Source organism: Stegastes partitus, unplaced genomic scaffold, assembly GCF_000690725.1.
Source record: "Stegastes partitus isolate 25-593 unplaced genomic scaffold, Stegastes_partitus-1.0.2 Scaffold2167, whole genome shotgun sequence".
NCBI lineage: Eukaryota > Metazoa > Chordata > Actinopteri > Pomacentridae > Stegastes > Stegastes partitus.
The window spans coordinates 60,062-74,043 of NW_007579898.1; the positions used below are offsets into that span (position 1 = coordinate 60,062).

At 44.5% G+C, this 13,982-nt stretch overlaps 2 protein-coding genes across 2 annotated transcripts in view; both read right to left on the reverse strand.

The window, feature by feature from the left end:
- The window catches only part of LOC103374173 (glutamate receptor ionotropic, kainate 2-like), a 57,615-nt gene extending 56,561 nt beyond the window's left edge, over window positions 1-1,054 (reverse strand). The window contains exon 1 of the mRNA XM_008304214.1: window positions 931-1,054. Within this exon, the coding sequence (XP_008302436.1) occupies window positions 931-1,054 (124 nt within the window). The remainder of the gene's footprint in view (window positions 1-930) is intronic.
- Window positions 1,055-12,821: 11,767 nt separating this feature from the next.
- Window positions 12,822-13,982, reverse strand: LOC103374174 (cartilage intermediate layer protein 2-like; the record flags this gene model as incomplete). Its single annotated transcript, XM_008304215.1, has 5 exons — window positions 12,822-12,933; window positions 13,094-13,118; window positions 13,195-13,258; window positions 13,370-13,469; window positions 13,852-13,982. Coding segments are annotated over 5 exons (420 nt in total), but the record flags the coding sequence as incomplete, so codon positions are not given.

The window sequence follows — 13,982 nt, forward strand, 5'->3', positions numbered from 1 at the left end:
TCTAATTAACCGAGAGAAGAAGCCGCAAGAGGCCGTGATTTAGAGACTTTTTTTGGGAACAGGTGGTAATGGGACTGTTGTGAATTTATGACGCGCCTCCAAACGCTCTGTGGTGGCAACTGTTGAAGAACTACTTTTATAGTCAACATGGATTACAATCAGTCAAGCAGCGGGCAGTAGTTCTTGCGGCTAATCAACTTTTAGTCCATTGAGCTCCACTTAGGCAGGCAACTATCACTATGAGAGATGATTATGGGATGGTGCAGCACCAGTCAGCATTGAAAAGTGAAACTATCTGTTTGAAGAATACCAATTAGTAAAAGGATGGGGGGGACTCCCGATTGGATTGCACTTCAGTGGGATTAAGGATGAAAAGTAGTGCCGGGCGTATCGATTGTCCCTTTTCACAGATCAGTAATTGATCGGCACTGAGAGGGCAATGTTTACATGGAAGCATTTACAGCACAGGACACGTTGGGGAGTCAGCAGTTTATAAAAATACAAGGAGGGAGGGGGGGTGGCCACCGAGCTACAAGAAACTGGTGAGAAGATGCAAGCTGAACTGTTGCTTCCGTTTTGCATTTACGGTCAATTCACAGCAACGTGATTTAAGTTTCTTGGCTCCTCGGTGGTGAGATGAGCCCGTTAAACTCCACAAAGACCAGCGACGTGGACATGTTGTTAAGACGAGCTGCTAAATGTTCACCAGCGTGCGTGATTCCAGAGTGCAGACCAACTCTTAATGCGAAACGAGGCGAGAGTAGAGCCAAACATCTCCATGCATATTTTGCTCCCGCATCCCGTGAATGTCGCTTCACTTGTCTGCCAATCGCATCAGAAAGTGCAGCTAAACGTGATGATGATGGTGGCGGCGGCGGCAGCGGTGATGATGATGATGGTGGTGATAACATAAAAAAAGCAGATTCTTACCAAATCTTAAAACGTGTGGCATCCCGCGAGAGTAACCAAGAAACAGCAGCAGAAGCGGGATCAGCCTGAGGTTGGACCTGAAAACGAGACTGCTTATCATCAGATGATGGGAGGTAATCTTCATGTTGTTTCCACAAAAAAAATAAAAAAAAATAAAAATGCACAGTGGTTAATCCCCCCCTGGTGCGCGGGTTCGATTCCCGCACCCTCCGTAAATTTTCTATTACGGTTTGTTGGGCAAGGCAGGGTGACGGCGGCGGCCCTTGGACGAGCAAGATCACGGCATGGTCACTTTCCCAAAATCCATTAGCAGTCCCGGCATGGTTTCCTTGTTCCCCCCTTTTTCTTCCCCCGGTTCTCTCCTTCGCCTCCGTTCACTGCGCCAAGAAACAGCAATCCGCGGGGTCGAGGGACGGCGGGACTTCCATGTCGAAGGGTATACGGATCCAGCGGGTGAGGAGGGGGGGAGGGAGCCCGAGCATGGGCTGGTGAGGTGAGGTACGGAGAGAGTGGGGGGGATTTGTGGATAAGGGGCGAGAGAGCGCCGAGCAGAGGATACGGCAGCGATATGCAGCCCCCTATGAGGCGCTCTGGGTTGCTTGCGCTCCCATTATACTGCACTGCTGCACAGGCTCTGACGTCGAGCCAAGGTTAGTGCTGTGAACGCGCACCAGAGAGAGGAAGAGAGAGAGAGAGGGGAGAGAGGGAGAGCGCGAGAGAGGAGAGAGAGAGAGAGGAGAGAGGAGAGAGAGGGAGAGAGGGAGATAGAGATAGCCTACAGATAGACAGACAGAAAGACGTGCCAGAGAGGGAGGAGGAGGGGGGGAGGAGGATGGAGAGAGAGAGAGAGAGAGAGAGAGAGAGAGACTGAAAAATAACGAGCAAGGAGGAGTGGAAAACTTTATTTCATACCACCTTTCTAGGCAGTAGTTCCAATGTTTTCCTCCACTTAACCTGGCGTCCAGCTTGCATGCATTTGGAGATGTGGAGGTAAATATGCAAAAAAATTAAATTAAGTTAAATTTAAAAGGAGGAGGAGCAACTTTAGCATCACGAAATATTACAATTCTACATATAGGATGATGCCCAAAAGAAAGTTGCGCAATCGATCAGAACGCGACCACCTCTTGCAGCAGTTTCTCTGTTCAGCACCACGGACAGAGACACCAGAACCCAACAAACCTCCAACAAGCAGCACTGCTTCAGTCCGAGTGGCTTCCACGGCCAGCGGGTCTGCTGGATTCCGCACATACAGACATAATAAACGCATCGCACTGTGCGCAATAACTGGCCCAACCACACACACACACACACACACACACACACACACACACAAGGCGATGCAATCTCGTGCCAGCAGGATAGCTGTACACTGATGTTTTTTCTCTTCTCTCCACTCTTACACCCGAGTGGGCCCACTTGTGTGCTACGTTTTGTCATTCACAACTTGCCTCTCCAAACCAAACCTCCTTTTTTTTCTCTTCTTCTTCTTCTTTTTTTTTACGGGATTTAAAGCAACAACCTTTCAACAATTTCCACCATCATTCCAGAAATGTGGGAGGAGTGGGATGAAAGGAATTAAAATTGGCAGAACAGCAAATCCGTAATATCGACAGAAGCTGCTGAAAGGCACGAATATTTAACCTATGCAAATAACTCCACTTTAGACTTGAAAGCCTTCCAGCAACAGACTGTTCTCGAGAGTAAGCCATACTCCTCCTCCGATGCGAAGGTGTGTGTGTGTGTGTGCGCGCGCGTGTGTGTGTGGCGCGCACACAAAAGGCTGCTTAGATTTCACGGAGGGGGGGAAGACACGCAATATCTCCGGAGCCTATCACGTTTTCTATCTGATCAGCGGGCTCAACGCGGCCTGTATGATATGGTCTGCGTTGCACCGAGGAGATGGATATCTGCAGGTATTGCGCATAGGCTCCCCTTCTGCTATTGATTCAACACTACATGCACCTTATCAGCGTCCGCCCCCAACGAGCAGCTCTTCATGGCCCGGTGCATCAACTGGAGGTTATAGGTAGAGTTGCGCACCCGCGGGGCCCCGGGAGGCTGGAGGGCTATTTAATCCCTACGGAGATGTGAAAGGAGCTCTTTGATCGGCGCCATCAGAGTCCAAGCCTGGATGAACACAGTCATTGTGTGACTCAAGTGTGAATGGCTGGCCTGTGTGTGTGTGTGTGTGTGTGTGTGTGTGTGTGAGTGAGTGGTGAAGAAACACTCCAAAATAACTGTAAGATGACTTTGGCACACTTTTCTTTTTTTGTGCTCAGTAAGATGTTCATTACGCACCAGTTGTAGGCAAGTCTTCTTATTAGACTGCATAAATTCACAGGAAATCCTGAGTAAATGTGCGGATAAACAAAGCATCCTGACACCTACACTCGCTTTTTCTCCCCCCTGTTCAAGTGCTACTCTTCTGTACTTTACAGGCTCCATCAAATCCCCCCGAACAAATAAAAGCGTTTAATGGCGACGAGGGCGCTTGTATCAGCTAAAGGAAACACGCGGTAATTACATGGGATCAAGTAGGTGGTGTGAACGTTGACTTTGAACGTGTGTCGGCTTGCGTGGGTCTGCACACCAGCACTCTGCAGTGCGAGAATATCAAAGAGAATGGCACTCATCATGCTACCATCTGGACCATTAGCATAATTATGGAGGAATTCAGGGTTTCCGTATAAGTCAGCAGAGCTCCACACAGCATGAAAGGAATGCTTATTGAGCTCTGGGAGAAGACATCAACTGACAGGCGACTCAACTCAAAGCGCCCTCTGGCCTTTCACCGAGGCACTGCACGCGTAATCAGGCCCTCAGGTGCCTCCTCCCCCCACACACACACACCCCAAAATGTAATTTGCAAAATAGAATTAAAGCTGCGACAAATGATTCTGATTTAATTCTCTAACAGGAATCTAAACAGTATTGTACGCCGGAGCACGGGCCACTTCAGGACAAATCATCAGCGTTTACTCAACACTCAAAGTGCTCGGTGCATCTTTTGTGTGTCAATATCTTGATTACCAATCAGGAGTTAACAAATTCTTCACTTCCCAGTAAGGCAGTCGGGATGAGACAGCTGAAGAATGGAAAATTGCCTCATTATGATGCTAAAATGACTCCTGCTCCTTTAGCTTGTTGTGACTAATAGGAAAATACCCCGGTGCCATTTGGGAGATGTACTTTTTTTCCTTTTTTTCAACCATGATCAAACCGTGTCGTTTTTGAAGGAGACCACAAATTAGATGAGTTTATACACACCCACTCGCTTGTAACCTACGGAGGCTTCCATATGAGCTGGCTGGTGTGTTTATTCAAACACCATTCATGCAGTGGGTAATGCAAAGGGGACTTTATGCAAAGGAGAGATAACCACTGCTAAAAGCCTTCTGTCATTCCCTCTCTCCTCCATCCCTCGCTCTCTCGCACAGGCAGACTGGTAGAAAGATAGCATTGGCACAGAGGAGGAAACCATGGAAACGAGAAGCTGATGCACTTTGAATGGTAAGACCCTGAAAGAGAAGACATTCATTCAGTTCAGTTGCCCTGCACTAAAGGCTCATCTCTACTGCATTATTTTGAATGCCACAAGTTATTTTAACGCGTTTGGCTCCGGAAAGTCAACGATGGTCTCACTTCATCAGCTCATTATGTCAAGATGACTGTAGCCGAGGAGGTCTTAGCACTTTGGCGAGGCGACGACGGGCCCCCCGACAGAAACACAGACACTTTTTCTTCATTTGCACTCACACATGCAAAGTGTAAAAAGCAGCTCGCTTTTCCCTCAGCTACAGTATCACAGCGTTCGCCCCCCTGCAAATGCACCATAACGTACAAGCCAGCCTCCCTTCAGTCGGCAAATCGTTGCAGTTTTGAGTTCAATATATTTACATTTCCCACTTGTGGCAGCGCCTTTGAACACAGCATGGAGAAGTCAGCGCAGTCCTATATGTCTTGAGCAGTGCTGTCAATGAGATGCCTGGGACCTCGGTGGGAATACATTCTTCAGAGACGACAATTAGTCAAGTGAGACAGTAATTAGGACCTCTCTGCACACTGTCACTTCCAGTTAGTGCTGACGGATGCCCGCAAATACCCCCCTCCAGCAAATGCAGTCAGGCAGACTTTTACTTCTGGTGCTGCGCTTTGACTTCGTAATGTGACAGCCATCTGTAAATTCTATTTACCATGGTAACACTTTCAGTAATGGCATGGTAATTTGGTCAGTGCTATTCTAGTTGCAAACTACGGTGAATTTCTACCAGCTGATGTCATGTACGACGAAAAAACAGGACCAAAAAAAGATGTGTTGCTAAATTACTGTGATCGCATCAAGTTGCTTAATAATTAATGCAAATGATGAAGCGACTGTTGGACCGCCACGAAACTTAACAAGTCCCATCATTAGCATGGTAAAATAATACGTGCATACTTGATGGTACTTGTACAACTCAGTGTAAGTTTCTATTAATACCAAGTTTGTCCCCATCTGCCACCTTATCAGATACAGTACAGCTAAAAGTAATGCGGTCGACTACAGTCCTGCAATAAATCACACCCTCGTGAAGGTTACAGTGTTCAAACTATTTTCGAGAGGCGTTGATTCAACTTTATGGTCATTTAGTTTGCGATCCTATTGAAGTGGACAATATGAAGGTGATTTATTGCAAGGTTGCTGCATTAGAGTGCGTTACTGCTGGCTGGAGGTACCCAGGATCTCTCAGCTTAACATGGAAGTTATATAAAGATTAGAAATGAATGTTAACTGTGGAGTTCTGCACTGGTCAGTTAAATTCAGTTGGGCAACAAGGCCGAAGGCAAGGGTCATGCATGCCAGGTATTCATTGTGTGGCTGCAGTACCCGGTTGCACCACCAGGAGGAGTCGCTTATTGTTTAATGAGATGGAGTTACGGGTGTGTTTGCAGAAAATGAATCCTCCTCCCTGCTGTCTGTCTACAGCTGCTGTTCATCATGAACTCTGCAGCACCGAGTTTTGAAAAAGGTGTCTTGTGCTAACGCTAAGCTACGATTTTCAAATGCTAACACAGACGGAGAGCCGAGCAGAAAGCGGCTGTAACTGCCGCACATCATTGATTGTGTGCGTCGAACATCATCCGAACCGAAGTGAATCATGACGGTGAAGCTAAAGTGCATCTGCCACGCTCCGCTCCGAGTGTAAACACATTTTAGAGGTGGCAGTAAATACTGAGAGACTTCCTGGACCGATAAAGTTTGAACGGCAGCATTTGTGGACGTCTGCTTAAGCTAGGCGGCTGTTTCCAGCAGTGAGTGAATAATAACAGTGAATAAGTCGGGTTGTCATGTAGATCAGAGGTATTGTTTTGTTATTAAGGAATGAACGACATTACAGGTTGTTTACTGCAGAAGACTGCAGCTGGTTTGCTGTGAACCTGGTTTTTACTTTATCTGTTCATCAGATTGTAACCGAGCTGATTTCACTGCAAACACTTGTGTCGGACTTTAAAATGGCTTTTAGCAGCATATGGACGAACATCTGCTGTATTTCAGTCATTATAATGACAAATTGATTAACTTGTTTATTAATGTGGTTGACAATCAGTAACAAAAAACTGTTTAAAATCTGCATCCGTATCTACAACAAGTATTTATCGGGTTACACCGAATTCTGTGAGTATCACCAGTTGTGGCTTTGTTATGGCTGCATTAGTGGTACCGCGAGTCAGACTTTAAATCAGGCGGATAAAAGGCTGAGAGTTCGACAATATTTGCATGCAAATGAAAGATTGAATGACTAAATAAATAAATGATTTATTTTGTGTGTTTTCAAGGCACAATTCTTCATAGTCTATGTCAGAAAGTATCCTAACTGGTGTCTGATTATCCCTGAGAGTACTTATTGGTGTTGTTCAGCTTTTAAAATAGTTAAAAGTTTAAATTCACACGTCTGACCTGCACTGTAAAAAAAAACAAGAAAGAAAAAAGGAGATAAACAATGATAACATCCTGGAAGCTGAGGCATCAAAATGACTGTAAAATGATGGAAAACAACCGTATCGTAAAAACATATTTCTTTACCTTTACACAACATCATGTGTATTGTTTTGGCTTTTTTGATGTTATTGTGCATTTAACAAATAAATCTGTGTGAACTCACAGACACAATACTTATTTTGCTTTTAAATTGGCCAAAATGTATCTAATTTTAGAAATATTTTCGCCATTAAATTTGAATTTAACACTTTCATCTATCAAATAAAAAGGAAATCCATCCATCATCTCTACACCTTAATCCTCACCAGGGTCATGGGGGGCGGAGCCTATCCCAGCTGACTGAGGGTGAAGGCAGGTTCACCTGGACAGGTAACCAGTCTATCACAGGGCTACACTTAGAGACAGACAACCAAGCACACTCACATTCACACCTACGGACAATTTAGAATCACCAATTAACCTCAACATGTTTCTGGACTGTGGGAGGAAGCCGGAGAACCCGGAGAGAACCCACGCTGCACGGGGAGAACATGCAAGAAAGATCCTGGGTGTCCTCACCGGGACGCCAACCAGCGACCTTCTAGCTGTGAGGCAGCAGTGCTAACCACTGCGTCACCTCACATTATTATTTATTCACGGTTTTAAATAATATTTTACATTAAACATGGAAATTCACAGTCTATTTTTTGTATGTTTTTTAAAAAAAATTTATGTTGTATATTTTAAAAATATGGAAAACGCTGTAAAATATATATATATATGTCATTATTATATTATTTATTTTTGTAAGTGTCACTTTATTTTAGACAATAAAGACGTATTGTTCCATTGTTTCCATTGATATTTATATCAGCGTTTTCGGGGGGATGATCGTTTCTCCAGAGGCTGTCTGTACTGCAGCCCAGCTGTATTCATGTGTCTGTGCTGCAATATAACGTGACAATCAGAACCAATGCTGGTGACAGCCTTGATCATTTTGACCCCCTTTGGATAATTATTGTCTAGATTTAAAAAGGATATCGGCCCTTTGCGCAGCAGGTATTTTGACATGCCACAAAAGGAATAGCACAGGTGTAATCATTGAGAACAGCAGCAGGGCGCCGCCACTGTGCATGTGGATTGACTGTCATGGCCTGCTGAGACACTTAATGGAACTGAGACACTGGTACGTATCTTCTTAGCTCCATCTGTGCTTTTTTTTAAAAAACAAATCCATAGCCTGTAGACTTATGTGTACAATATTTACACGTGGTAATCCTTATTAATCCTGCTATTATTATAACACATCTGCATCGTGCTATAAACGTCATTACAAACGATTAGTTCGTCCAAAACCAACATTTTTGGAGGTTTAGGTTTGAAAATGCAGGTCTGTGGTGTCTGCAGTCGGCTTGGATTCACAACAGATGCAGCGGATGGAATTGTTTTCAGTCTTAATAAGCCGAAATATCCACGGGAACTTCGGAAACTTCTAATAATCCACCGCCGTCCGCCCGTGTGCTCGCGATGCCCTCATGTTTTATCTATTATTTTCCATTTTATTTATTGTTCTCAGCCCAGTTCTTCTAACATCAACGGAAATATTTATAGCAGAGTGATGAGCTGCTGAGATTTTCTAATAATAACCCCTCACAGATCTGAACACAAATAAGTATAAATAAAGTAATATTCTCCCTTTTTAAATTTATTTTTGCATGAGTTGTTTACGTCTTTGTTCTCGTTGGGCAAATAAATGCTTTCTGTGCTTTGTGGTTTCAGATCTTTGGGAGAGAAAAAAAAAAAAATCATACATATTCACAGACACACACGCACACGCACAGCAGCGAGCCGGGCTGATTGGATGGTGGACGGCTGGAGTTGTTATTACAGAGCATCCAGCAGAGTCTGGTTTGCAGGATAAGGACGTCCTTACAGGGCATTTCTCAGTGTGAACGATGAGGAAACAGCTCCCTGTGTGAGCGCGGGTGTGTGTGTGTGTGTGTGTGTGTGTGCGCGGGTGTGTGTGTGTGTGTGTGTGTGAGAGAGAGAAAGTTAGAAAGAGAGAAATCGGCAGAATGTGGACAGATGCATCTGTCTGCCTACATATTTTGGCCTTCAAATAGAAATCTTGGCAATGCTTGCAAAAAGTGACTTTCCCCATTGGAGCGCTCGGTGCCAAGGGCTTTCCTGTTGAGAAAGAGGCTGGAGACTAAGAAGCGAGCTCACAAGGCTTTACATTCTGTTACAGGGAAGCCTCCAATAAACTTTCTTTCTGCAGAGACATCTCCATCTTTGGTGAGCAAGAGCTGGAGTAAAGAGGCGGGTCTGTCAAAGCCAAACACTGAATGTAAACAAAGAATGGACACACGCCGGCCATTTGTGTTCGTCTGAGGTTCTGTTAATGGGTTCCCTCGGTGCCTATTAGTGCCTCATTAAGGATTCTTTCTTTCTGTTTTAAAAACCGTTGACAAAAGAAGCATGGAGACCACCTGTAAACGTGAACATATCCCTACGCCAAAACATAAAGGGCGTCTCTTCAGGCATTTTAAACTTCTAGTCAAAAACAGAGAGGAAAAGAGGAAAAGTTTGCCACAGATCGCTGGTATTTTTCCATTGGAAATCTGCTTTGCGGTTATACACCCGAATATTTTCTTTTCAGTGAAGGGTTGTGGCTCGCAGACATCCCTGACATGCTCAGGCTTCCATCTCGGTAATGCAATCCACTCTGTTTCCACAAAGATCCAGGGATCAACTGTTGCAGCTGGGGATGAGAGGGCCCAGCAGTCGCCTCAGACGCCCAGGATCAGAAACCCCAAACAGGGATAACACCCTCTCAGCATTCAATGTTTTCAATCAAGGGATCAGCTACTGTGACTGGAAACAAAATGTCCCAGACAGCTATCACGCAGGAGTTGCCGGCAGGCAAAAGCTGGCACGACTAATATGGCTTGTCAGAGTGAAAATAGCCTGGTATTGTTCGCACCTTCCATAAAGGTACAGGCATAACGCTTTTGTCTTGTTCATCTCTCTGGAGTCATGCTCTAATAGCTTTTCAGGCTCATGTTGCTTTGGTAAGAGGGATTTAAAGTTGGTGTTTCACTACCCGAAGAGTCGAGTGACGGAAGCAGAGCTATTCATTTACACATAATTCAGCATGAATCGAATTCATAGCATCGTAAATGTGATAAATTTGTGTCTTTAGATTAAATGGTATTTGACGAATGGATTTGAGAATTATCAAATTGCCTGGTTAGGGATTTATTAAAAATAACCCAAGGTACACGGACTGTGTCTTATACAGTGTTTTCATTGGTTGCCAAGACTGCAGCTGTACCAAAATATATTGGACAGATGAACAGAAATGCTAAATAGTGGAACTAATTTGTCTTTAAATACGAGCTCCCAGTTGTTAGATGTTGCAAAGAGCTGCGATAGATGTAAGGAAATATGAAAGGTGTTCAGCTGCAGTATTTCCGATCCCAAACTGACAGACAGGCAGATGTTTCTGTTGAGATCAAACTCTCTTTTTCTCATGCAAACTTTCACATTAACTGTACAGCAGTTGCACTTTTTAAGGTTGATTTCAAACAGCCCACCCCCCACGGTGAGCACTTCTTTTGTTTCTTCTTCTTCTCCTGACTGAAAAAAACGAGTCATTTCATCATATCTGCATCTCGAGCCTGTTTTTCCGTCCTTGCGTAAATCCTCGGAGTGGTTTTAATAGACAAATACTTGTTATGGAGGTCTTCAGCATTTACAGTAAGCCCCGCACAAAATCCACCCTGCAGAGGAACGTTGCCATCTAAGCCTCCGGTAAAGCCCGGGCAGAAATCTGGATGTGGACCAGCAGATCGAGCGTCAGTGTGGAAACATAAAGAAGGGTTTGATCTCATTTATGCCCTCGCTGTTCTGGAAGTGATGAAATGAGGCCGGTCTTGAGCTGGGCGAGGTCATTCCTCTCCTCTTCCTCTCCTCTCCCCTGCTCTCCTCTCATCTCCTCTCCCCTCCTCTCCTCTCCTCCATTAATCATGTCTGTACACATGAAAATGAGCTTAACCCTTTATCCTGTGCGGCGCTCTACTTCCACTCAAGGACACCTTGCAAGCAGGTATAAGTAGGATCCCTCTGCGCATATTTTCCTCCTCTATTTCCAACTAATGGACACCTTTCAGTCTTGATCCAGCTTGACTTAGCGGCGGAAAAAAAAAGAAAAGAAAAATGCTACATGGGGCTTCATCCTCCCTTGTTAGGGCTGCCACTCTTTGCTGTGCAGCCTCATAACAATTAACACTTCTATAAATCCCTTTGTCAAAGGCTTAATGGGAAAAAAATGGAATTTAAGGACTTATCCCTACCCCTTGAGTCTAACATAATTTCACTCACAACTAAACTATGTGAGGGAAGGTTGGGTATATAATATAATGCATACGGCTTCTGAAAAGGAGGAGGACGGAGAGAAAGAGCGAGAAGATGAAAAACATGATAAAGGCACAGAGGGAGAGCAGGAGGAGTAGGTAGAGAATAAGTAAGGAAGAGAGAGGAAGGAAAGAAGAAAATGAGCTTGGTTCCCTTTGTGGCACAGCGCTTCACCACTTAATCATCCCCTGGTCTATAAATAGGCCTTCACAGCCATGGAATATTGGGAGATTAATGGAAGAGAATGGAACGCCATAATGCGCCGAAGCTCCAACACTTGTGCTGCACTTCAATAGTGCAGATTTCATTTTATTTCACCACCAATCGCAAATTCTCTCCCCCCACCCCCCCATCCTTCTTCAGTTTTATCATAAAAAGCGGCGACGGGAAATCTAGCAGATTGCATCCACGCCCCCTCCCCCCCGCGCTCGTCTCCATCTCTTCATGTTTTGCCTACTTCAACACAGTTTTACTGGAAGACGGGCGTGCAGGCTCAAAGCTAAATGGCACCAAATGCAGAACTGTTGGTGCAATGCAAGCACGAGAGCCTGAGCAAAACACCCCAAAGAACACGAGCTTTTCCGAGAGCAGGCTGTGGAAAAGTTCTCCTCATTTCACATTCTGCACAATGCACTACAGTTTCTTTTCAGCACCTATCACAAGTGCTCATCTCCTGAGGAAATGTTGACGGTGTTGAGGTAGCAGGGATCACCTTGTATCTCCCCGCTCTCCTCACTGTGAGCGTACGTATGTACCCGTCTGCTGATGTGTGTGTACACTCTGGGTTTGCAGGCGCTTGTGTGGGTGCTGGCTCACAACACCGGCGTCAGATTTTTGAGGGAAATATAGCAGAGATGCTATTTAGGTCGGCGAGAAGAAAGCGAGGTTGTAAGGACACGAAACCTGTGCTGAAAACAAATACCGCTTTCCGCTATAAATAGAAAGAAAGGTTGTTAAGAAACAGGAGACGAGCCAAAACCAATTGGAGCTGTTACACATGGGCTTGTTAGAGTTGGCTGTTGTATTTTGAGACAAAAATTTAGATTCACTGACTTGTGCTTTTCCACAGTCTCCCATTCCTGTGAAACAGCACTGCTGTCCAGCACCTCCTCCTAGCTGTATATCATATCAGATCCCACCATCTGTTGGAAACGCATATGTCTGCATTACTCCCTCCGAATCACAACTTCCTCTCAGCCTGTGAGCTCATTAGTGCAGTCTCAATGAGCTAAACAGAAACCTAAAGACAACAAGGAATTTGCTGTTCATTAGTGGCTTTATTGCTGTTGATTCTTCATTTGCTTTTAACTCACAGGGACAGCGAACTGTTAGGATTGTACCTGGGCTTTTCTTACGACGACAAGAGAAAATATCTGTGGAAAAAAAGCTCTATCACTATATATTTTATTCATTAACCTCAGTAAAAATGAAATAGAAAAGACAAGAAATAGCACAGAACAATTTAAATGATAATTATGATCATGGATTTCTTCCCTTCTCATTTTCAGTATTTTATAGTCAGGCCTCAGTATTTGCACGGGCATCCAAACCCAACTTTGTAGTCACGGCAATTGCCAGACTTCTGGTCCTTGTTGCGGCAAATAAATCCCTGAGTTGGATTGTAGCTGAAAAATTATTCCAAGTGGATGGTGAATTAGTATGCCATCGACGGATTTCTCAATGAGAGGGTTTCAAAATGAGTCCAAAGAAATTCTGTTCAGTGTTAATGGTGAAAAAGATGTTGTGTTGTTTGTACTACATGTAAACTTTAAATGTTTCTCTGACGCATAGAAGTTCTGCTCTGTGCTCGCTGCAGGAGTCTTTGTCTCAGTGGTAACGACCTCAATGTACAGAGAGAACCTGCAAATGTGTCCTTTGTTATCTACCCTCAGTTGTGTCACATGCTCCTGGTCCACTGGGATCGTCTCGATGATGACTTGGTCCAACACACTGCAGTGAGCAAAGACAGACATGAGTGGAGGCAAACAGTGAGTGAGGAGAGAAAATCCACTTTGCATCAGCAGCTTAACACTGCATATGTAGAATGTATGGGTGTAGTACCTCTGTAGGGGGATGGCAGACGAAGCTAACACGATAGTCATTGCACATCTTTTTGGGTTGGTCCTCGTTTTTGCAGACGAATCCTGAAATTGGATAATTTCTGAAAAAAGAAACCAATTTGGCACTTTATAAACACAACCTTATTAAAATGGCCAATTAACTGTTTTGCATTTTTTAACCGTGCTCGTGTCTCAGAGAATGGCAACGCCACTATGTCAGTCCACCAACTAGTCCATCACTGTGGTTCAGGCAGAAATATCTCCAGAAACACTGGATGAGTTGTCATCACATTTAGTTCAGACCTCGACTTTCATCCTACCACCACCAGCAGGTTGACGTTTGTGTCTTTTAGTCAAACATCTTGACAGATATTGAATAAATTAGAATAAAACTTGATACAGACGTTCATGTTTCGCTTTGGCGATCCATCAGATTGTAATCTCAAACTCACACAATAACAGATGCAAAATGTTTCTACTTACGTATAAATCAGATCCCCTGCTGCAGCCACACTGAGTCCAGAAAGAGTTTGGGCCTCAAGGGATGATGGTTTAGGGCAGATCTTTCCAGGGTGATCTTTGCGAAGCCTGTCAAGGGTTTCCCAGTCTCCAGT